The sequence below is a fragment of the Salmo trutta genome, chromosome 22 (genome assembly GCF_901001165.1).
Source record: "Salmo trutta chromosome 22, fSalTru1.1, whole genome shotgun sequence".
NCBI lineage: Eukaryota > Metazoa > Chordata > Actinopteri > Salmoniformes > Salmonidae > Salmo > Salmo trutta.
In genome coordinates this window covers 51,497,179-51,524,546 of record NC_042978.1, presented here as the reverse complement: position 1 = coordinate 51,524,546, position 27,368 = coordinate 51,497,179, and the positions used below count along the sequence as shown (strand labels likewise).

Below are 27,368 nucleotides of genomic sequence, written 5' to 3'. Positions count from 1 at the left end.
CCCTCCACCCTGTTATGGATCACTGATACATGTCCCCCCTGTTATGGATCATTGATACAGGTCCCCCCTCCTCCCTGTTATGGATCACTGATACAGGTCCCCCCTCCTCCCTGTTATGGATCACTGATACAGGTCCAGCCTGTTATGGATCACTGATACAGGTCCCCTCCACCCTGTTATGGATCACTGATACAGGTCCCCCCTCCACCCTGTTATGGATCACTGATACAGGTCCCCCCTACACCCTGTTATGGATCACTGATACAGGTCCCCCCTCCACCCTGTTATGGATCACTGATACAGGTCCACCCTGTTATGGATCACTGATACAGGTCCCCCCTCCACCCTGTTATGGATCACTGATACAGGTCCCCCCTCCACCCTGTTATGGATCACTGATACAGGTCCACCCTGTTATGGATCACTGATACAGGTCCCCCATGTTATGGATCACTGATACAGGTCCACCCTGTTATGGATCACTGATACAGGTCCCACCTCCACCCTGTTATGGATCACTGATACAGGTCCCCCCTCCACCCTGTTATGGATCACTGATACAGGTCCCCCTTCCACCCTGTTATGGATCACTGATACAGGTCCCCCCTCCACCCTGTTATGGATCACTGATACAGGTCCCCCCTCCACCCTGTTATGGATCACTGATACAGGTCCCCCCTGTTATGGATCACTGATACAGGTCCCCCTCTTCCCTGTTATGGATCACTGATACAGGTCCCCTTCCACCCTGTTATGGATCACTGATACAGGTCCCCCTCCACCCTGTTATAGATCACTGATACAGGTCCCCCTCCACCCTGTTATGGATCACTGATACAGGTCCCCCCCTCCACCCTGTTATGGATCACTGATACAGGTCCCCCCCTCCACCCTGTTATGGATCACTGATACAGGTCCCCCCTCCACCCTGTTATGGATCACTGATACAGGTCCCCCCTCCACCCTGTTATGGATCACTGATACAGGTCCCCCCCTCCACCCTGTTATGGATCACTTATACAGGTCCCCCCTCCACCCTGTTATGGATCACTGATACAGGTCCACCCTGTTATGGATTACTGATACAGGTCCCCCCTGTTATGGATCACTGATACAGGTCCCCCCTGTTATGGATCACTGATACAGGTCCCCCCTCCTCCCTGTTATGGATCACTGATACAGGTCCCCCTCCACCCTGTTATGGATCACTGATACAGGTCCCCCCTCCACTCTGTTATGGATCACTGATACAGGTCCCCCTCCACCCTGTTATGGATCACTGATACAGGTCCCCCCCTCCACCCTGTTATGGATCACTGATACAGGTCCCCCCCTCCAAACTGTTATGGATCACTGATACAGGTCCCCCCTCCACCCTGTTATGGATCACTGATACAGGTCCCCCTCCACCCTGTTATGGATCACTGATACAGGTCCCCCTCCACCCTGTTATGGATCACTGATACAGGTCCACCCTGTTATGGATAACTGATACAGGTCCCCCCTGTTATGTATCACTGATACAGGTCCCCCTCCACCCTGTTATGGATAACTGATACAGGTCCCCCCTGTTATGTATCACTGATACAGGTCCCCCCCTCCACCCTGTTATGGATCCCTGATACAGGTCCCCCCTCCACCCTGTTATGGATCACTGATACAGGTCCCCCTTCCACCCTGTTATGGATCCCTGATACAGGTCCCCCTCCACCCTGTTATGGATCCCTGATACAGGTCCCCCCTCCACCCTGTTATGGATCCCTGATACAGGTCCCCCCTCCGCCCTGTTATGGATCCCTGATACAGGTCCCCCCCCTCCACCCTGTTATGGATCCCTGATACAGGTCCCCCCTCCACCCTGTTATGGATCACTGATACAGGTCCCCCCTCCACCCTGTTATGGATCCCTGATACAGGTCCCCCCTCCACCCTGTTATGGATCCCTGATACAGGTCCCCCCTCCACCCTGTTATGGATCACTGATACAGGTCCCCCCTCCACCCTGTTATGGATCCCTGATACAGGTCCCCCCTCCACCCTGTTATGGATCCCTGATACAGGTCCCCCTCCACCCTGTTATGGATCACTGATACAGGTCCCCCTCCACCCTGTTATGGATCCCTGATACAGGTCCCCCCTCCACCCTGTTATGGATCCCTGATACAGGTCCCCCCTCCACCCTGTTATGGATCCCTGATACAGGTCCCCCCTCCACCCTGTTATGGATCCCTGATACAGGTCCCCCCTCCACCCTGTTATGGATCCCTGATACAGGTCCCCCCCTCCACCCTGTTATGGATCCCTGATACAGGTCCCCCCCTCCACCCTGTTATGGATCCCTGATACAGGTCCCCCTCCACCCTGTTATGGATCCCTGATACAGGTCCCCCCTCCACCCTGTTATGGATCCCTGATACAGGTCCCCCCTCCACCCTGTTATGGATCACTGATACAGGTCCACCCTGTTATGGATCCCTGATACAGGTCCCCCCTCCACCCTGTTATGGATCCCTGATACAGGTCCCCCCTCCACCCTGTTATGGATCCCTGATACAGGTCCCCCCTCCACCCTGTTATGGATCCCTGATACAGGTCCCCCCTCCACCCTGTTATGGATCCCTGATACAGGTCCACCCTCCACCCTGTTATGGATCCCTGATACAGGTCCCCCCTCCACCCTGTTATGGATCACTGATACAGGTCCCCCCTCCACCCTGTTATGGATCCCTGATACAGGTCCCCCCTCCACCCTGTTATGGATCCCTGATACAGGTCCCCCCTCCACCCTGTTATGGATCCCTGATACAGGTCCCCCCTCCACACCACTTGTTATTACGTCTCCAGGGAAACCTTGATTCACGTTCCTGTTTCTGTAATTACTAGTCAGAATTCAGTGTTTGTTTTTTTTTTGCAATGTTTTAATAAGTCCATGTTGATACAAAAACACTAAACAATAATTTAGATGTATTAAGAACAAGTTAATTGTCAAAATGAGGATTTTAAAGAATTGAATAAATCACCTTTGGGGCTATGATCACAAATATTCCCCAAAAAATGACCCCAGTCTGTAGTTTGGGGGGTTAAATTGACCCCCCAAACTACAGTCTGTAGGTTAAGGGGTTAAATTTGGACGATTGTAGAACTCACATTACACTAGAAAGTTGTTGAACCATCAAATCAGAGATTCCTAGTGTGAGCTCTGTGTAAACTGGATGGAGAACAAACTGTAAGTATTCACAGTATTCAGAGAGAGAGAGAGAGAGAGAGAGAAAAGGAGAGTGTGCGTTGAAGGGGGGGCTAATCTCAGGCCTGTGGTTGTTTTCACGTTATTGGGATTTAACTCTGGAATTTCGTTTTTTTACGAACAGAGCCAGACCTGCACATGATGAAATGTGGCAGGAGATATTTGATCTCTGAGTGTGACGGTGTTTACATTACAAATGGCACACTATTCCCTATGTAGTGCACTACTTTAGATCAGAGCCATATTCCCTATATAGTGCACTACTATAGACCAGAGCCCTATTCCCTATATAGTGCACTACTATAGACCAGAGCCCTATTCCCTATATAGTGCACTACTATAGACCAGAGCCCTATTCCCTATATAGTGCACTACTATAGACCAGAGCCCTAATCCCTATAAAGTGGTACTACTATAGACCACAGCCCCTATTCCCTACATAGTGCACTACTACAGACCAGAGCCCTATAGATCCTATGAGAGGCAATTATGCAGTGACTATTTAAATGTTAAAAAAAATACAGTTTCCATTTTTAATCTACCTTACGAATTCTTGTATCTGTTTTCTTTAAGCTTTAGGTCAGTTATTTGACTTCTAGACCACTGGTTACTAAACTGTGGGGCGCTCCCTTTTTTTGGTGGGGGACGACTCAGTCCAGCTTTCAAATTACTCTTCAAAATTGTAATAATAGAATGCAAAAGGTACAATTTCTATATATTGGGTATTACATCATCAGTTCTATATTGGGTATTACATCATCAGTTCTATATTGGGTATTACATCATCAGTTCTATATTGGGTATTACATCATCAGTTCTATATTGGGTATTACATCATCAGTTCTATATTGGGTATTACATCATCAGTTCTATATTGGGTATTACATCATCAGTTCTATATTGGGTATTACATCATCAGTTCTATATTGGGTATTACATCATCAGTTCTATATTGGGTATTACATCATTAGTTCTATATTGGGTATTACATCATCAGTTCTATATTGGGTAGTACATCATCAGTTCTATATTGGGTAGTACATCATCAGTTCTATATTGGGTAGTACATCATCAGTTCTATATTGGGTAGTACATCATCAGTTCTATATTGGGTATTACATCATCAGTTCTATATTGGGTATTACATCATCAGTTCTATATTGGGTATTACATAATCAGTTCTATATTGGGTATTACATCATCAGTTCTATATTGGGTAGTACATCATCAGTTCTATATTGGGTAGTACATCATCAGTTCTATATTGGGTATTACATCATCAGTTCTATATTGGGTATTACATCATCAGTTCTATATTGGGTATTACATCATCAGTTCTATATTGGGTAGTACATCATCAGTTCTATATTGGGTATTACATCATCAGTTCTATATTGGGTATTACATCATCAGTTCTATATTGGGTATTACATCATCAGTTCTATATTGGGTAGTACATCATCAGTTCTATATTGGGTAGTACATCATCAGTTCTATATTGGGTATTACATCATCAGTTCTATATTGGGTATTACATCATCAGTTCTATATTGGGTATTACATCATCAGTTCTATATTGGGTAGTACATCATCAGTTCTATATTGGGTAGTACATCATCAGTTCTATATTGGGTATTACATCATCAGTTCTATATTGGGTATTACATCATCAGTTCTATATTGGGTATTACATCATCAGTTCTATATTGGGTATTACATCATCAGTTCTATATTGGGTATTACATCATCAGTTCTATATTGGGTATTACATCATCAGTTCTATATTGGGTATTACATCATCAGTTCCTCTTGTCATATCAGTCATTACAGGCCTGAGAACTATAACCCATAGAAATAGACGTGGGGGGGTGTACCCATAGAAATAGACGTGGGGGGGTGTACCCATAGAAATAGACGTGGGGGGGTGTACCCATAGAAATAGACGTGGGGGGGTGTACCCATAGAAATAGACGTGTGGGGGGGTGTACCCATAGAAATAGACGTGGGGGGGTGTACCCATAGAAATAGACGTGGGGGGGTGTACCCATAGAAATAGACGTGTGGGGGGGGTGTACCCATAGAAATAGACGTGGGGGGGTGTACCCATAGAAATAGACGTGGGGGGGTGTACCCATAGAAATAGACGTGGGGGGGTGTACCCATAGAAATAGACGTGGGGGGTGTACCCATAGAAATAGACGTGGGGGGTGTACCCATAGAAATAGACGTGGGGGGGTGTACCCATAGAAATAGACGTGGGGGGGTGTACCCATAGAAATAGACGTGGGGGGGTGTACCCATAGAAATAGACGTGTGGGGGGGTGTACCCATAGAAATAGACGTGGGGGGGTGTACCCATAGAAATAGACGTGGGGGGGTGTACCCATAGAAATAGACGTGGGGGGGTGTACCCATAGAAATAGACGTGGGGGGGTGTACCCATAGAAATAGACGTGGGGGGGGTGTACCCATAGAAATAGACGTGGGGGGTGTACCCATAGAAATAGACGTGGGGGGGTGTACCCATAGAAATAGACATGGGGGGGTGTACCCATAGAAATAGACGTGGGGGGGTGTACCCATAGAAATAGACGTGGGGGGGTGTACCCATAGAAATAGACGTGGGGGGGTGTACCCATAGAAATAGACGTGGGGGGGTGTACCCATAGAAATAGACGTGGGGGGGTGTACCCATAGAAATAGACGTGGGGGGGTGTACCCATAGAAATAGATGTGGGGGGGTGTACCCATGTACAGAAACCCAGCCTAAAACCCCAAACAGCAAGCAATGCAGGTGTAGAAGCACGGTGGCTAGGAAAAACTCCCTAGAAAGGCCAAAACCGAGAAAGAAACCTAGAGAGGAACCAGGCTATGAGGGGTGGCCAGTCCTCTTCTGGCTGTGCCGGGTGGAGATTATAACAGCACATGGCCTAGATGTTCAAATGTTCATAAATGACCAGCATGGTCAAACAATAGTAATCATAGTGAACAGGTCAGGGTTCCATAGCCGCAGGCAGAACAGTTGAAACTGGAGCAGCAGCACGGCCAGGTGACTGGGGACAGCAAGGAGTCATCATGTCAGGTAGTCCTGAGGCATGGTCCTAGGGCTCAGGTCCTCCGAGAGAGAGAAAGTTAGAAAGAGAGAATTAGAGAGAGCATACAGGACACCGGATAAGACTGGAGAAATATTCCAGATATAACAGACTGACCCTAGCCCCCCCGACACATAAACTACTGCAACATAAATACTGGAGGCTGAGACAGAAGGGATCAGAAGACACTATATAATAACGTATTTAGCCCTATATAATAATGTATTTAACCATATCTATACCGTATGTAACCATATCTATACTGTATGTAACCATATCTATACTGTATTTAACCCTATCTATACTCTATTTAACCATATCTATACTGTATTTAACCCTATCTATACTCTATTTAACCATATCTATACTGTATTTAACCCTATCTATACTGTATGTAACCATATCTATACTGTATTTAACTCTATCTATACTCTATTTAACCATATCTATACTGTATTTAACCATATCTATACTCTATTTAACCATATCTATACTGTGTTTAACCATATCTATACTCTATTTAACCCTATCTATACTCTATTTAACCCTATCTATACTCTATTTAACCATATCTATACCGTATTTAACCATATCTATACCGTATGTAACCATATCTATACCTTATTTAACCATATCTATACCTTATTTAACCATATCTATACTGTATTTAACCATATCTATACCGTATGTAACCTAATATATAAACTCAGCTAAAAAAAGAAACGTCATCTCACTGTCAACTGCGTTTATTTTCAGTAAACTTAACATGTGTAAATATTTGTATGAACGTAAGATTCAACAACTGAGACATAATCTGAACAAGTTCCACAGACATGTGACTAACAGAAATGGAATAATGTGTCCCTGAACAAAGTGGGGGTCAAAATCAAAAGTAACAGTCAGTATCTGGTGTGGCCACCAGCTGCATTAAGTACTGCAGTGCATCTCCTCCTCATGGACTGCACCAGATCTGCCAGTTCTTGCTGTGAGATGTTACCCCACTCTTCCACCAAGGCACCTGTAAGTTCCCGGACGTTTCTGGGGAGAATGGCCCTAGCCCTCACCCTCCGATCCAACAGGTCCCAGACGTGCTCAATGGGATTGAGATGCAGGCTCTTTGCTGGCCGTGGCAGAACACTGACATTCCTGTCTTGCAGGAAATCACACGCAGAACGAGCAGTATGGCTGGTGGCATTGTCATGCTGGAGGGTCATGTCAGGATGAGCCTGCAGGAAGGGTACCACATGAGGGAGGAGGATGTCTTCCCTGTATAACGCACAGCGTTGAGATTGCCTGCAATGACAACAAGCTCAGTCCGATGATGCTGTGACACACCGCCCCAGACCATGACGGACCCTCCACCTCCAAATTCATCCCGCTCCAGAGTACAGGCCTCGGTGTAACGCTCATTCCTTCATCGATAACCGCGAATCCGACCATCACCCCTGGTGAGACAAAACCGCGACTCGTCAGTGAAGAGCACTTTTTGCCAGTCCTGTCTGGTCCAGCGACGCTGGGCTTGTGTCCATAGGCAACGCTGTTGCCGGTGATGTCTGGTGAGGACCTGCCTTACAACAGGCCTACAAGCCCTCAGTCCAGCCTCTCTCAGCCTATTGCGGACAGTCTGAGCACTGATGGAGGGATTGTGCGTTCCTGGTGTAACTCGGGCAGTTGTTGTTGTCATCCTGTACCTGTCCCGCAGGTGTGATGTTCGGATGTACCGATCCTGTGCAGGTGTTGTTACACGTGGTCTGCCACTGCGAGGACGATCAGCTGTCCGTCCTGTCTCCCTGTAGCGCTGTCTTAGGCGTCTCACAGTACGGACATTGCAATTTATTGCCCTGGCCACATCTGCAGTCCTCATGCATCCTTGCAGCATGCCTAAGGCACATTCACGCAGATGAGCTGGGGCTCTGGGCATCTTTCTTTTGGTGTTTTTCAGAGTCAGTAGAAAGGCCTTTTTAGTGTCCTAAGTTTTCATAACTGTGACCTTTATTGCCTACCGTCTGTAAGCTGTTAGTGTCTTAACGACCGTTCCACAGGTACATGTTCATTAATTGTTTATGGTTCACTGCACTGTTTTCACACTTTTCTGATGAAAATCTGAGCATCAAACTAACGGGTTAAACTTTGAATTTGTTTCTTCTGTCACGTCCTGACCAGTATAGGGGGTTATTTGTTATTGTAGTTTGGTGAGGACGTGGCAGAGGGGGTGTTTGTTTAGAGTGTTTCGGGGTTTGTTGGGTTATGTTCTTGTTAGTCTATTTCTATGTTAGTTCTAGTATGTCTATTTCTATGTGGTGTTTATTGGGTTGACCTTCAATTGGAAGCAGCTGCTACTCGTTGCTTCTAATTGAAGGTCATATTTAAGAGGGGTGTTTTTCTATGGGATTTTGTGGGTAGTTGTTCCTTGTTTAGTTTTTGTTGCACCTGACAGGACTGTTTCGTTTTGTTCTTTTTTTTTAACGTATTTATTTGTTTCTCCTTCTTCAAAATAAAAAGAAGATGAGTATACATATTCCCGCTGCGTTTTGGTCCAATCCTTACGACAACCGTTCTATAACAGTGTCACGTCCTGACCAGTATAAGGGGTTATTTGTTATTGTAGTTTGGTCAGGACGTAGCAGAGGATATTTGTTTTATGTGGTTGGGGTTTGTTGGGATGTGTGTTTATGTAAGAGGGGTGCTTGTTTAGAGTATTCCGGGGGTTTTTGGTTGTGTTCTATGTTTTGTATTTCTATGCTCTGTCTATGTTGTGTATTTCTTTGTGTTTGGCCTGGTATGGCTCTCAATCAGGAACATCAGGTACATCGTTGTTGCTGATTGGGAGTCATACTTAGGTAGCCCTGTTTTCACCTGTCCCTTTGTGGGAAGTTGTTTTTATATAGCTGTGTTAGCCTGCAATACTGTGCGTTCGTTCGTTCGTTCTCTTGTTTTGTTTCGTTAAGTGTTCTAATAAAAGTTATTATTAGCACTCAACCCACTGCGCCTTGGTCCACTACATACGATGACCGTTACGTCTTCACTTCAGTTGACATCATGTTTTGTATTTGTTCTTCAGACAGAGCTTCAGTATGGTCAACTTTCTGAAGGGAAATACCAACCAGACCAACTCCAATCACACAGAGCGATCTCCCCTCATCAGGTTCTCCCAAGATGACAGGTAAAGTTAGGTTTTGTTTGGTTTCTCAGAAAGAACCTTTCGATATCACAGCAGTTTTGTAGCAAGCTACGTATGTTGAATTGTATACAATTGATGTGCACATGAATACATTTTTACAAACGGAGATAAATACCTAATATTCTTCTCCTAAAAGACCCAGCTTCTATTCAGTTCCTAGGCGATACTTAATGTTCTTCTCCTAAAAGACCAATCTTGTATTCAACTCCTAGGTGATATAAGTGTAAAATGTTCCTCTTTGTGATTGCAGAGGACTGCTCGTATCATGGTGGCTAGATACAGTGCAGATGAATGGAGCGTATACCGCACATGTACAGTGCAATCCGAAAGTATTCAGACCTCCTTGACTTTTTCCACATTTATCCTTATTCTAAAATTGATGAAACAAAACATTTTCCTCTTCAATCTATACACACTACCCCTCAATGACAAGGCGAAAAACAGGTTTTTAGACATTTTTGCAAACTTATTAAAATTAAAACCAGAAATAACTTATTTAGATAAGTATTCAGACCCTTTCCTATGAGACTCGAAATTGAGCTCAGATGCATCCTGTTTCCATTGATCATCCTTGAGATGTTTCTATTACTTGATTGGAGTCCACCTGTGGTAAATTAAATTTATTGGACATAATTTGCAAAGGCACACACCTGTTGACAGAGCATGTCAGAGCAAAAAACCAAGCCATGAGGTCAAAGGAATTGTCCGTAGAGCTCCGAGACAGGATTGTGTCGAGGCACAGATCTGGGGAAGGGTACTAGAAAATGTCTGCAGCATCGAAGGTCCCCAAGAACACAATGGCCTCCATTCTTTTTTTTTGTTGTTGTATTTTTCACCCCCTTTTTTCTCCCCAATTTCATGGTATCCAATTGGTAGTTACAGTCTTGTCTCATCGCTGCAACTCCCGTACGGACTCGGGAGAGGCGAAGGTCGAGAGCCATGCGTCCTCCGAAACACAACCCAACCAAGACACACTGCTTCTTGACACAATGTCCACTTAACCCGGAAGCCAGCCGCACCAATGTGTCGGAGGAAACACCGTACACCTGGCAACCGTGTCAGCGTGCACTGCGTCCGGCCCGCCACAAGAGTTGCTAGTGCACGATGAGACAAGGATATCCCTGCCGGCCAAACCCTCCCTAACCCGGACGACGCTGGGCCAATTGTGCGACGCCCCATGAGCCTCCCGGTCGCGGCCGGCTGCGACAGAACCTGGGCTCGAACCCAGGCCTCCATCATTCTTAAATGGAAGAAGTTTGGAACCACCAAGACTCTTCCTAGAGCTGCCCGGCCAAACTGAGCAATCAGGGGGAGAAGAGCCTTGGTCAGGGAGGTGACCAAGAACCCAATGGTGACTCTGACAGAGCTCTAGAGTTCCTCTGTGGAGGTGGGAGACCCTTCCAGAAGGACAAACAAGATTCTCTGGTCTGATGAAACCAAGATTGAAGTCTTTGGCCTGAATGCCAAGCATCACATCTGGAGGAAACCTGGCACCATCCCTACGGTGAAGCATGGTAGTGGCAGCATCATGCTGTGGGGATGTTTTTCAGCAGCAGGGACTGGGAGACTAATCAGGTTTGAGGCAAAGATGAACGGAGCAAAGTACAGAGAGATCCTTGATGATAACCTGCTCCAGAGCGCTCAGAACCTCAGACTGGGGTGAAGGTTCATCTTCAAACAGGACAACAACCCTAAGCACACAGCCAAGAAAACGCAGGAGTGGCTTCAGGACAAGTCTCTGAATGTCCTTGAGTGGCCCAGCCCGGATTTAAATAGCTGTGCAGCGACGATTCCCATCCAACCTGACAGAGCTTGAGAGGATCTGCAGAGAAGAAATGGATAATGTCCCCAAATGCAAGTGTGCCAAGCTTGTAGCGTCATACCCAAGAATTCTCTAGGCTGTAATCGCTGCCAAAGGTGCTTCAACTAAGTACTAAGTACAAAGTACTGTGTGTAGATTGATGAGGGGAACATTTTTTTATTTGATCCATTTTAGAATTAGGCTGTAATATAACAAAATGTGGAGAAGGTCAAAGGGTTTGAATACTTTCCGAATGCACTGAACATGCTGAAGGAGTGAAAAAGCTCCCAGGAATATGATAAATAACAGTAGTTGTCTCCATGTTATTAAGTCACTCATTAAGTCCCTCCCTCTCATTAAGTCTCTCATTAAGTCCCTCATTAAGTCCCTCCCTCTCATTAAGTCCCTCATTAAGTCTCTCCCTCTCATTAAGTCCCTCATTAAGTCCCTCCCTCTCATTAAGTCTCTCATTAAGTCCCTCATTAAGTCCCTCCCTCTCATTAAGTCCCTCATTAAGTCTCTCCCTCTCAAGTCCCTCATTAAGTCCCTCCCTCTCATTAAGTCCCTCATTAAGTCCCTCCCTCTCATTAAGTCCCTCATTAAGTCCCTCATTAAGTCCCTCCCTAATAATTAAGTCCCTCATTAAGTCCCTCCCTCTCATTAAGTCCCTCATTAAGTCCCTCATTAAGTCCCTCCCCCTCATTAAGTCCCTCATTAAGTCCCTCCCTCTCATTAAGTCCCTCATTAAGTCTCTCATTAAGTCTCTCATTAAGTCTCTCCCTCTCATTAAGTCTCTCATTAAGTCTGTCATTAAGTCCCTCCCTCTCATTAAGTCCCTCATCAAGTCCCTCATTAAGTCCCTCCCTCTCATTAAGTCCCTCAATAAGTCTCTCATTAAGTCTCTCATTAAGTCTCTCCCTCTCATTAAGTCTCTCATTAAGTCTGTCATTAAGTCCCTCCCTCTCATTAAGTCCCTCATCAAGTCCCTCATTAAGTCTCTCCCTCTCATTAAGTCTCTCATTAAGACTCTCCCTCTCATTAAGTCCCTCATTAAGTCCCTCCCTCTCAATAAGTCCCTCATTAAGTCTCTCATTAAGTCTCTCATTAAGACTCTCCCTCTCATTAAGTCCCTCATTAAGTCTCTCATTAAGTCTCTCATTAAGACTCTCCCTCTCATTAAGTCTCTCATCAAGTCCCTCATTAAGTCTCTCATTAAGTCTCTCATTAAGACTCTCCCTCTCATTAAGTCTCTCATTAAGTCTCTCATCAAGTCTCTCATTAAGTCTCTCATTAAGTCTCTCATTAAGTCTCTCATTAAGTCCCTCATTAAGTCTCTCATTAAGTCCCTCATTAAGTCCCTCCCTCTCATTAAGTCCCTCATTAAGTTTCTCCCTCTCATTGTGTCCATACACGTTTTGTTCTCAGCTGCAACAGCGGTCAATCCTAAAAATTTGACATAAAAATGTAAAAGAAATAACATAATGAACCTTTATTTTGACAGGTCTCTTTTACAGATGAGCCCTGAAGATGCACCAATACACACCAATATACACGACACATCACTAGACACAACCCTATACCCTATACACACTATATACACCCTATACACACTATACACACTATACACCCTATACACCCTATACACACTATCCACCCTATACACACTATACACACTATCCACCCTATACACCCTATACACACTATATACACCCTATACACACTATACACCCTATACACACTATACCCTATACCCTATACACCCTATACCCTATACACCCTATACACCCTATACACACTATACACACTATCCTCACTATACCCTATACACCCTATATACCCTATACACACTATACACACTATCCACCCTATCCACCCTATCCACACTATACACACTATACACTATACACCCTATACACCCTATACACACTATCCACCCTATACACACTACACTATACACCCTATACACACTATACACACTATACACACTATACACTCTATACACCCTATACACACTATACACACTATCCACCCTATACACACTATACACCCTATACACACTATACACCCTATACACACTATACACACTATACACACTATACACACTATCCACACTATACACCCTATACACCCTATACACCCTATACACCCTATACACCCTATACACACTATACACCCTATACACACTATACACACTATACACACTATACACTATACACCCTATACACTATACACCCTATACACACTATACACCCTATACACACTATACTCACTATACACCCTATACACACTATACACCCTATACACTATACACACTATACACACTATACACACTATATACACTATACACACTATCCACCCTATACACCCTATACACACTATACTCACTATACCCTATACACACTATCCACCCTATACACCCTATACACACTATACTCACTATACCCTATACACACTATCCACCCTATACACACTATACACTATACACCCTATACACACTATACACACTATACCCTATACACACTATACACACTATACACACTATACACACTATACACACTATACACCCTATACACACTATACACACTATACCCTATACACACTATACACACTATACACACTATACCCTATACACACTATACACACTATACACACTATACCCTATACACACTATACACACTATACACCCTATACACACTATCTACACTATACACCCTATACACACTATACACACTATACACACTATACACACTATACATACTATACACCCTATACACACTATATACACTATACACACAATACACACTATACACTATACACCCTATACACACTATACACACTATACACCCTATACACACTATATACACCCTATACACCCTATACACACTATACACCCTATACACACTATACACACTATACACACTATACACACTATACACACTATATACACACTATACACCCTATACACCCTATACACCCTATACACACTATATACACACCCTATACACCCTATACACCCTATACACACTATACACACTATACACACTATACACACTATCCACCCTATACACACTATTCACCCTATACACACTTATACACACTATACACACTACACACACTATACACACTATACACACCCTATACACACTTATACACACTATACACACTATACACCCTATACACACTATACACACTTATACACACTATATACACACTATACACACTATACACCCTATACACCCTATACACACTATTCACCCTATACACACTATATACACTATACACACTATATACACTATACACACTATATACACTATACACACTATATACACTATACACACTATACACACTATACTCACTATATACACTATACACACTATTCACCCTATACACACTATATACACACTATACACACTATACTCACTATATACACTATACACACTATTCACCCTATACACACTATATACACACTATACAGACTATACACTATACACACTATACACACTATACACACCCTATACACACTATCCACCCTATACACACTATACAATATACACCCTATACACCTATACACACTATTCACCCTATACACACTATATACACACTATTCACACTATACACACTATACACACTATACACACTATACACACTATATACACTATACACACTATATACACTATACACACTATACACACTATATACACTATACACACTATATACACACTATACACACTATATACACTATACACACTATACACACTATAGACACTATACACACTATACTCACTATATACACTATACACCCTATACACACTATACACACTATATACACTATACACACTATACACCCTATACACACTATACACACTATACACACTATACACATCACTATACTCACTATACACATCACACATCACTATACACACTATACACGCTATACACACTATACACTATACACACTATATACACTATACACACTATACACATCACTATACACACTATACACACTATACACACTATACACACTATATACACTATACACACTATACACACTATACACATCACTATACACACTATACACACTATACACTATTCACTATACTCACTATACTCACTATACACACTATACACACTATATACACTATACACACTATACACACTATACACATCACTATACACACTATACACACTATACACACTATACACACTATACACACTATATACACTATATACACTATATACTATACACATCACTATACTCACTATACACACTATATACACTATACACTATACACATCACTATACTCACTATACACACTATACACACTATATACACTATACACACTATACACACTATACACACTATACACACACTATACACACTATACACATCACTATACACATCACTATACACACTATATACACTATACACACTACACACACTATACACACTATACACACTATACACACTATACACTATACACACTATACACTATACACACTATACACACTATACACACTATACACACTATACACATTATGCACATCACTATACACATTACTAGACACATCACTATACACATCAATATACACACTATACACTATACACATCACTATACACACTATACACTTCACTATACACATCACTATACACATCACTATACACACTATACACACTATACACATCACTATACACACTATACACATCACTATACACACTATACACATCACTATACACATCACTATACACACTATACACACTATTCACCCTATACACACTATACACATCACTAGACACATCAATCTAAACTATACACAAATAGTCAAACATTTTTGACATGCGTTTTTCTGGATTTGTTTGTTATTATTCTGTCTCTCACTGTTCAAATAAACCTCCCATTAAAATTATAGACTGATCATTTCTTTGTTGGTGGGCAAACGTACAAAATCAGCAGGGGATCAAATACTTTTTTCCCCCCTCACTGTATGACTACAGCTAATAACCTGTAGCGTTACCTAGATGTTGCAGTATAACGTATATATTGTAGATCTGTTGTACATTATTATAGATCTGTTGTACATTATTGTAGATCTGTTGTACATTATTATAGATCTGTTGTACATTATTATAGATCTGTTGTACATTATTGTAGATCTGTTGTACATTATTGTAGATCTGTTGTACATTATTGTAGATCTCTTGTACATTATTATAGATCTGTTGTACATTATTGTAGATCTGTTGTACATTATTGTAGATCTGTTGTACATTATTGTAGATCTGTTGTACATTATTATAGATCTGTTGTACATTATTATAGATCTGTTGTACAGATAACTGGGATCTTTTGTTGTGTTGTATTTGATTTCATTGAATTTGCATCAAATTTACATTGAGTGCATTCTCAGGGATTTCTGTTATTGCCTATGCTATTTCCAGTATTGATTGTTTAATTCATTTGTATTATATTTCCAGTATAACGTACATGACCCTGTATGAGGGGGAGGAGACGTGGGACAATGGCAGTTTGGAGCTGGATGGGAGGTGTCGCCTGGGGAGTGAGGTCACTAGCCTTTCCCTGTCACGATCCTCCTCCACAGAGAAAGACCCTCTGGACGTACACCTAAACTTCAAACTCTCTAACAACATGAGGTAAAGTTAATCTCTCTGTTGCTGTCTCCTACACCTAAACTTCAAACTCTCTAACAACATGAGGTAAAGTTAATCTCTCTGTTGCTGTCTCCTACACCTAAACTTCAAACTCTCTGTTGCTGTCTCCTACACCTAAACTTCAAACTCTCTAACAACATGAGGTAAAGTTAATCTCTCTGTTGCTGTCTCCTACACCTAAACTTCAAACTCTCTAACAACATGAGGTAAAGTTAATCTCTCTGTTGCTGTCTCCTACACCTAAACTTCAAACTCTCTGTTGCTGTCTCCTACACCTAAACTTCAAACTCTCTAACAACATGAGGTAAAGTTAATCTCTCTGTTGCTGTCTCCTACACCTAAACTTCAAACTCTCTAACAACATGAGGTAAAGTTAATCTCTCTGTTGCTGTCTCCTACACCTAAACTTCAAACTCTCTGTTGCTGTCTCCTACACCTAAACTTCAAACTCTCTAACAACATGAGGTAAAGTTAATCTCTCTGTTGCTGTCTCCTACACCTAAACTTCAAACTCTCTAACAACATGAGGTAAAGTTAATCTCTCTGTTGCTGTCTCCTACACCTAAACTTCAAACTCTCTAGCAACATGAGGTAAAGTTAATCTCTCTGTTGCTGTCTCCTACACCTAAACTTCAAACTCTCTAACAACATGAGGTAAAGTTAATCTCTCTGTTGCTGTCTCCTACACCTAAACTTCAAACTCTCTAACAACATGAGGTAAAGTTAATCTCTCTGTTGCTGTCTCCTACACCTAAACTTCAAACTCTCTAACAACATGAGGTAAAGTTAATCTCTCTGTTGCTGTCTCCTACACCTAAACTTCAAACTCTCTGTTTCTGTCTCCTACACCTAAACTTCAAACTCTCTAACAACATGAGGTAAAGTTAAACTCTCTGTTGCTGTCTCCTACACCTAAACTTCAAACTCTCTAACAACATGAGGTTAAAGTTAATCTCTCTGTTGCTGTCTCCTACACCTAAACTTCAAACTCTCTGTTTCTGTATCTCAGTTCAGTTCAATTCAATTCAAATAGGCTTTATTGGCATGGGAAAAATATGTTAACAATCCCAAAGCAAGTGATAAAAACAATCCCAAATTAACAGTTAACATTAAACACACAAAAGTTTCAAACGAGAAAACCGTTTGAAATGTTAAATGATTAACTACGTACAGAAACGAATGTATTGGTCTGAACCTGTACAGGCTGTCAGTCTAGACACCGAACTAAATAAAATATAAAATAGTCTATAAATTAAGAGAAAACAGCTTACAGACTAATTCAACAACAGTACTTACACCTTACAGAAGTTGCTGGCTCTACTAAGGCCCTCTCAGCAGCTGGCTCTACTAAGGCCCTCTCAGCAGCTGGCTCCTCTAGGGCCCTCTCAGCAGCTGGCTCCTCTAGGGCCCTCTCAGCAACTGGCTCCTCTAGGGCCCTCTCAGCAGCTGGCTCCTCTAGGGCCCTCTCAGCAACTGGCTCCATTAGGGTCCTCTCAGCAGCTGGCTCCTCTAGGGCCCTCTCAGCAACTGGTATTTAAGGGTGTTAACCCTCGCAAGGCCGCCGGGCCTGTATGTTTCACTGGTCACGCCCAAAGCCAATTCCTTATTTGGTCGTCTTTCCTTCCAGTTCTCTGCTGCCAATGACTGGAACGAATTTCAAAAATCACTGAAGCTGGAGACTCTTATCTCCCTCACTAACTTTAAACACCAGCTGTCAGAGCAGCTCACAGATAACTGCACCTGTACATAGCCCATCTTTAAATAGCCCATCCAACTACCTCATCCCATACTGTATTTATTTATTTAACTTGCTCCTTTTAGCCCCAGTATCTCTACTTGCACATTCATCTTCTGCACATCTATCACTCCAGTGTTTAACTGCTAAATTGTAATTATTTTGCCGCTATGGCCTATTTATTGCCTTACCTCCCTAGCACACACTGTATATAGACTTTTTTCTATTGTGTTATTGACTGTATGTTTGTTTATTCCATGTCTAACTCTGTGTTGTTGTTTGTGTTGAACTGCTTTGCCCTTTCTTGGCCAGGTCGCAGTTGTAAATGAGAACTTGTTCTCAACTAGCCTACCTGGTTAAATAAAAGTGAAATACAATTTAAAAAATGTAAAAAACATGTGGACGGCGCTAAATTGGAGGCAATTTCCTCCTACAACAGGACAATGACCCAAAGCACAGCTCCAAACTATGCAATAACTATTTAGGGAAGAAGCAGTCAGCTGGTATTCTGTCTATAGTGGAGTGGCCAGCACAGTCACCGGATCTCAACCCTATTGAGCTGTTGTGGGAGCAGCTTGACCGTATGGTACGTAAGAAGTGCCCATCAAGCCAATCCAACTTGTGGGAGGTGCTTCAGGAAGCATGGGGTGGAATCTCTTCAGATTAGGACATTCAGAGCCTTGTTCCGAAGCCACTCCTGCATTGTCTTGGCTGTGTGCTTAGAGTCGTTGTCCTGTTGGAAAGTGAACCTTCTCCCCAGTCTGAGGTCCTGATATCTCTGTACTTTGTTCTGTTAATTTTTCTCTCGATCCTGACTAGTCTCCCAGTCTCTTCCTCTGAAAAACATCCCCACAGCAGGATGCTGCCACCACCATGCTTCACCGTAGGGATGGTGCCAGGTTTCCTCCAGACGTGACACTTGGCATTCAGGCCAAAGAGTTCAATCTTGGTTTCATCAGACCAGAGAATCTTGTTTCTCATGGTCTGAGAGTCCTTTAGGTGCCTTTTGGTAAACTCCAAGCGGGCTGTCATGTGCCTTTTACTGAGGAGTGGCTTACGTCTGGCCACTCTACTATAAAGGCCTGATTGGTGGAGTGCTGCAGAGATGGTTGTCCCTCTGGAAGGTTCTCCCATCTCCACAGAGGAACTCTGGAGCTCTGTCAGAGTGACTATTGGGTTCTTGGTCTCCTCCCTGACCAAGGCCCTTCTCCCCCGATTGCTCAGTTTGGCCGGGCGGACAGCTCTAGGAAGAGTCTTGGTGGTTCCAAACTTCTTCCATTTAAGAATGATGGAGGCCCCTGTGTTCTTGAGGATCTTGAATGCTGCAGAAATGTTTTGGTACCCATCCCCAGATCTGTGCCTCTGCACAGTCCTGTCTCGGAGCTCTACAGACAATTCTTTCAATCTCATGGCTTGGTTTTTGCTCTGACATGCGCTGTCAACTGTGGGACCTTATATAGACAGGTGTGTGCCTTTCCAAATCATGTCCAATCAATTGAATTTACCACAGGTAGACTCCAATCAAGTTGTAGAAACATCTCAAGGATGATCAATGGAAACAGGAAGCACCTGAGCTCCATTTCAAATCTCATAGCGAAGGGTCTGAATACTTATTTAAATAAGTTATTTCTGTTTTTGCAAAAATGTCTTAAAACCTGTTTTCGCTTTGTCATTATGGGGTAGCGTGTGTAGATTGATGGATTTTTAAAATGTTTTTTATTCATATTAGCATAAGGCTGTAACGTAACAAAATGTGGAAAAATGGATGGGGTCTGAATACTTCCTGAATGCACTGTATTTGTTCCAGTAGATTGTCTCTCACGCTCACTGTCTGTCTCTCTCTGTCTCACTGTCTGTCTCTCACTGTCTCTGTCTCACTGTCTCTGTCTCACTGTCTGTCTCTCTCTGTCTCACTGTCTCTCTCTGTCTCTGTCACTGTCTCACTGTCTGTCTCTCTCTCTGTCTCTGTCTCACTGTCTGTCTCTTCCCTTCTCTCTCTCTCTCTCTCTCTGCCTATTTCTGTCCCTCCATGTTCAGAGCCTGTACTGTATTATACTCACCACCTGGGTCTCAAAAAAGGCTACATCACCCAGTTCACTACCTCTAACGTTGGGTTATTTGTCTTTACAGATCTTGCCTCTCCATCTTTAAAATCGCCTGCATCTTCACCTTTGTCGTCCTCATGTCTGTAAGTGGAGTGTCTTGTGACAGATGACTCGGTCATATTGATTATATTGACGACTCGGTCATATTGGTTATAATGATGACTTGGTCATTTTGATTATATTGACGACTCGGTCATATTGATTATAATGATGACTTGGTCATTTTGATTATATTGACGACTCGGTCATATTGATTATAATGATGACTCGGTCATATTGATTATAATGTGTCGATATCAGTTCATCCTTGATGTCTAGAGAAAGTAACAGCTTCAGAATGCTAAGAATGTTTGTGTGTGTTTGTCTGTGTGTGTGTGTTATGTGTATGTTTGTCTGTGTGTGTGTGTGTGTGTTTGCCTGTGTGTGTGTGTGGGTATGTGTGTTTGCGTGTGTATGTTTGTCTGTATGTGTGTTTGCCTGTGTGTGTGTGTGTGGGTATGTGTTTGTGTATGTTTGTATGTGTGTGTGTGGGTATGTGTGTTTGCCTGTGTATGTGTATGTTTGTCTGTATGTGTGTGTGTGTGTGTGTGTGTGTGTATGTTTGTGGGTATGTGTGTTTGCCTGTGTGTGTGTGTGTGTGTGTGTGTGTGTGTGTGTGTGTGTGTGTGTGTGTGTGTGTGTGTGTGTGTGTGTGTGTGTGTGTGTGTGTGTGTGTGTGTGTGTGTGTGTGTGTGTTTGTTTGTTTGTTTGTTTGTTTGTTTCTCCAGTTGTTCTTCAGTATGTATCCAGACAGAGACAACCCGTGGAGAGTGCTGGCTGTCTCCCCTACAGAGAGCTTCTGTATCCTTCTACTCCATCAGTACCATAGCTATAGTACCGTTTAGTCTACTCCATCAGTCCCATAGCTATAGTACCGTTTAGTCTACTCCATCAGTCCCATAGCTATAGTACTGTTTAGTCTACTCCATCAGTCCCATAGCTATAGTACTGTTTAGTCTACTCCATCAGTCCCATAGCTATAGTACTGTTTAGTTTACTCCATCAGTCCCATAGCTATAGTACTGTTTAGTCTACTCCATCAGTCCCATAGCTATAGTACTGTTTAGTCTACTCCATCAGTCCCATAGCTATAGTACTGTTTAGTCTACTCCATCAGTCCCATAGCTATAGTACTGTTTAGTTTACTCCATCAGTACCATAGCTATAGTACTGTTTAGTCTACTCCATCAGTCCCATAGCTATAGTACTGTTTAGTCTACTCCATCAGTCCCATAGCTATAGTACTGTTTAGTTTACTCCATCAGTCCCATAGCTATAGTACTGTTTAGTCTACTCCATCAGTCCCATAGCTATAGTACTGTTTAGTTTACTCCATCAGTCCCATAGCTGTAGTACTGTTTAGTCTACTCCATCAGTCCCATGTAGAGGTCATGACTGGCTGGACACTGTGACCTATATTGCAGTGTAGAGGTCATGCCTGGCTGGACACTGTGACCTATACTGCAGTGTAGAGGTCATGCCTGGCTGGACACTGTGACCTATACTGCAGTGTTGAGGTCATGACTGTCTGGACACTGTGACCTTTACTGCAGTGTAGAGGTCGTGACTGGCTGGACACTGTGACCTATACTGCAGTGTAGAGGTCATGACTGGCTGGACACTGTGACCTATATTGCAGTGTAGAGGTCATAACTGGCTGGACACTGTGACCTATATTGCAGTGTAGAGGTCATGACTGGCTGGACACTGTGACCTATACTGTAGAGATCATGACTGGCTGGACACTGTGACCTATATTGCAGTGTAGAGGTCATGACTGGCTGGACACTGTGACCTATATTGCAGTGTTGAGGTCATGCCTGGCTGGACACTGTGACCTATACTGCAGTGTAGAGGTCATGCCTGGCTGGACACTGTGACCTATATTGCAGTGTAGAGGTCATGACTGGCTGGACACTGTGACCTATATTGCAGTGTAGAGGTCATAACTGGCTGGACACTGTGACCTATATTGCAGTGTAGAGGTCATAACTGGCTGGACACTGACCTATATTGCAGTGTAGAGGTCATAACTGGCTGGACACTGTGACCTATACTGCAGTGTAGAGATCATGACTGGCTGGACACTGTGACCTATACTGCAGTGTAGAGGTCATGCCTGGCTGGACACTGTGACCTATACTGCAGTGTAGAGGTCATGACTGGCTGGACACTGTGACATATATTGCAGTGTAGAGGTCATGACTGGCTGAACACTGTGACCTATACTGCAGTGTAGAGGTCATGACTGGCTGGACACTGTGACCTATACTGTAGAGGTCGTGACTGGCTGGACACTGTGACCTATACTGTAGAGGTCGTGACTGGCTGGACACTGTGACCTATCCTGTAGAGGTCGTGACTGGCTGGACACTGTGACCTATACTGTAGAGGTCGTGACTGGCTGGACACTGTGACCTATACTGTAGAGGTCGTGACTGGCTGGACACTGTGACCTAAACTGCAGTAGTAGAGGTCATGCCTGGCTGGACACTGTGACCTATACTGCAGTGTTGAGGTCATGACTGGCTGGACACTGTGACCTTTACTGCAGTGTAGAGGTCGTGACTGGCTGGACACTGTGACCTATACTGCAGTAGTAGAGGTCATGCCTGGCTGGACACTGTGACCTATACTGCAGTAGTAGAGGTCATGCCTGGCTGGACACTGTGACCTATACTGCAGTAGTAGAGGTCATGACTGGCTGGACACTGTGACCTATACTGTAGAGGTCATGCCTGGCTGGACACTGTGACCTATACTGTAGAGGTCATGCCTGGCTGGACACTGTGACCTATCATGTAGAGGTCATGACTGGCTGGACACTGTGACCTTTACTGCAGTGTAGAGGTCATGCCTGGCTGGACACTGCAGTGCAGTAGAATGCTCTGATGGGGACCATGAAATGTTCAGTATAATTGGGTTAACTACACCTTTAAAACGAGACGACAGAAATACTTTAAATCACAAAGTTTCCCAGCTATTCAACTGACCAGGCGTCCACGTCAAGCTTTTAAAGGACCAAAAAAAGATGATATCGTATTCTACTAATCTATTGATATGTCAGGTTTCCGTTATGAAAGAATTCCTGGTTAAATAAAGATTGGATTCAAAAAGTCATTTTCCTTGACCGCCCTGCTGTCCAATAGCTTTGAACCTGACGGATTTCCGTGACAACGCCTTGTTGAAGCTGCAGGTGGGCGGGCCTTTCGTGAGTGGCATGGTGGATCTGACCAATGAGGAGTACATCCTTATTCAGGTGGAGCAGACTGAAGAGGCGGGGCCACGGAGAAGGCGGGAAAAGACGGTAAGAGTCTCCACCCACGTTCCTCCTCTGTTTCTGAATGTAGTTTGAAGTCCCAAATGGAACCCTATTCCCTATATAGTGCACTACTTTAGGGTGCTATTTGGGGTCTAGCCTGTGTGTTTTTCAGCGATACCAATCTGATTGTAATACCATCTGGGGTTTCTCTCTCTCCTTTTCAACAGGTGATCTATAACTGGACCATACCTCTGCATTCTGAACGCAGTGACCAGGTTATAACAACAAAAACATTTCAGATGTTGAGCAGGTATGTCCCCAAATCACTCCTGTACTGACTGTCCTGTATGGGGACAGTAGTTCAGTCTCACTGTCCTGTATGGGGACAGTAGTTCAGTCTCACTGTCCTGTATGGGGACAGTAGTTCAGTCTGATTGTAGTGTATGGGGACAGTAGTTCAGTTTGATTGTCCTGTCCTGTATGGGTACTATAGTTCAGTCTCACTGTCCTGTATGGGTACAATAGTTCAGTCTGATTGTCCTGTATGGGTACAATAGTTCAGTCTGATTGTCCTGTATGGGTACAATAGTTCAGTCTGATTGTCCTGTATGGGTACAATAGTTCAGTCTGATTGTCCTGTATGGGTACAATAGTTCAGTCTGATTGTAGTGTATGGGTACAGTAGTTCAGTCTGATTGTAGTGTATGGGTACAATAGTTCAGTCTGATTGTAGTGTATGGGTACAGTAGTTCAGTCTGATTGTAGTGTATGGGTACAGTAGTTCAGTCTGATTGTAGTGTATGGGTACAATAGTTCAGTCTGATTGTAGTGTATGGGTACAATAGTTCAGTCTGATTGTAGTGTATGGGTACAGTAGTTCAGTCTGATTGTAGTGTATGGGTACAGTAGTTCAGTCTGATTGTAGTGTATGGGTACAGTAGTTCAGTCTGATTGTAGTGTATGGGTACAATAGTTCTGTCCCATTACGCTTGTTGGGGCCGTGGAGGGTCTCTCCTTTCCATAGTGGGGTCATATTAGTTGAAACAGTTTGGACGCTACAGACAGTACTTGGCACATCATCGTTATGTCTTCTGACGAGTCCCGGTTCGGAGTCCCGGTTCCCGGTACCTCATCTCTGTACCTCCACACATACAATTATCTGTAAGGTCCCTCAGTCGAGCTGTGATTTTTAAACACAGATTCAACCACAAAGACCAGGGAGGTTTTCCAATGCCTCACAAAGACCAGGGAGGTTTTCCAATGCCTCGCAAAGACCAGGGAGGTTTTCCAATGCCTCACAAAGACCAGGGAGGTTTTCCAATGCCTCACAAAGACCAGGGAGGTTTTCCAATGCCTCACAAAGACCAGGGAGGTTTTCCAATGCCTCACAAAGACCAGGGAGGTTTTCCAATGCCTCACAAAGACCAGGGAGGTTTTCCAATGCCTCGCAAAGACCAGGGAGGTTTTCCAATGCCTCACAAAGACCAGGGAGGTTTTCCAATGCCTCACAAAGACCAGGGAGGTTTTACAATGCCTCACAAAGACCAGGGAGGTTTTCCAATGCCTCACAAAGACCAGGGAGGTTTTCCAATGCCTCACAAAGACCAGGGAGGTTTTCCAATGCCTCGCAAAGACCAGGGAGGTTTTCCAATGCCTCGCAAAGACCAGGGAGGTTTTCCAATGCCTCGCAAAGACCAGGGAGGTTTTCCAATGCCTCGCAAAGACCAGGGAGGTTTTCCAATGCCTCGCAAAGACCAGGGAGGTTTTCCAATGCCTCACAAAGACCAGTGAGGTTTTCCAATGCCTCACAAAGACCAGGGAGGTTTTCCAATGCCTCACAAAGACCAGGGAGGTTTTCCAATGCCTCACAAAGACCAGGGAGGTTTTCCAATGCCTCGCAAAGAAGGGCACCTAGATGGGGCAAAAAGCAGACTATCCCTTTGAGCATGTTGAAGTTATTAATTACACTTGGATGGTGTATCAATACACCCAGTCACTACAAAGATACAGGCGTCCTTCCCAACTCAGTTGCCGGAGAGGAAGGAAACCCCTCAGGGATTTCACCATGAAGCCAATGGTGACTTTAAAACAGTTACAGAGTTTAATGGCTGTGGTAGGAGAAAACTGAGGATGGATCAACAACATTGTAGTTACACCACAATACTACCTGAAATGACACAGTGAAAAGAAGAAATGCTTTACAGAATTAAAATATTCAAATACATGCATCCTGTTTGCAACAAGGCATTAAAGTTAAACTGCAAAACATGTGGCAAAGAAATGTACTTTATGTCCTGAATTCAAAGTGTTATGTTTGGGGGAAAATCCAACACATCACTGAGTACCACTCTACATGTTTTCAAACGTGGTGGTGTCTGCATCATGTTATGGGTATGCTTGTCATCGGCAAAGACTAGGGAGTTTTTTAGGAACAGAATACTACAGGCTTTCCAACAGACACTGGGAGACAAAGGAAAATATACACTGGAGTTGCTTACCAAGACGACATTTACATTTTCTAAGTGGCCTAGTTACAGTTTTTACTTTAAAGTCGGCTTGAAAATCTACGACAAGACTTGAAAATGTCTGTCTAGCAATGATCAGCAACCAACAACGACATTGTCTCCATGACTCTCTGTCTATCTGTCTTCGTAGTGACCCCATCGTCGTCACGGTACAGGCGTTCCTCCAGGACGACTCCATTGTCCCTCTCTCCATGACACACCAGTCGCTCTACGTAACCGCGGAAAGGCAGGTGGTCATTGCTGCAGTCATCCTGGGAGGAGTTTACGTCCTCATCATCTTCGAGGTAAAGAAAGAGAGAGTGAGAAAGAGAAAGAGAGTGAGTGAGAGAGAGAGCTGTTTATTTTTATTGTTTATTTCACTTTTGTATATTATCTACCTCACTTGCTTTGGCATTGTTAACATATGTTTCCCATGCCAATAAAGCCCCTTGAATTGAATTGAATTGTGAGTGAGAGAGAGACAGAGACAGACAGAGAGACAGACAGAGAGACAGACAGAGAGACAGACAGAGAGACAGACAGAGAGACAGACAGAGAGACAGACAGAGAGAGAGACAGAGAGACAGAGATAGAGACACGGAGAGAGAGACGGAGAGAGAGACGGAGAGAGAGACGGAGAGAGAGACGGAGAGACACAGAGACAGAGAGACAGACAGAGAGAGACAGTAGTGTGTGTGTGTGTGTGTAGTGTGTGTGTAGTGTGTGTGTATGTGTGT

The 27,368-nt window shown here is 43.5% G+C and overlaps 1 protein-coding gene across 1 annotated transcript in view; it reads left to right on the top strand.

The window, feature by feature from the left end:
• Window positions 1–27,368, top strand: part of oca2 (oculocutaneous albinism II) — a 172,973-nt gene that overhangs the window by 14,455 nt on the left and 131,150 nt on the right. The window contains exons 3-9 of the mRNA XM_029708344.1: window positions 9,398–9,499; window positions 16,792–16,968; window positions 20,852–20,909; window positions 21,594–21,666; window positions 24,015–24,172; window positions 24,355–24,437; window positions 26,783–26,936. Of these exons, the coding sequence (XP_029564204.1) occupies window positions 9,398–9,499; window positions 16,792–16,968; window positions 20,852–20,909; window positions 21,594–21,666; window positions 24,015–24,172; window positions 24,355–24,437; window positions 26,783–26,936 (805 nt within the window). The remainder of the gene's footprint in view (window positions 1–9,397; window positions 9,500–16,791; window positions 16,969–20,851; window positions 20,910–21,593; window positions 21,667–24,014; window positions 24,173–24,354; window positions 24,438–26,782; window positions 26,937–27,368) is intronic.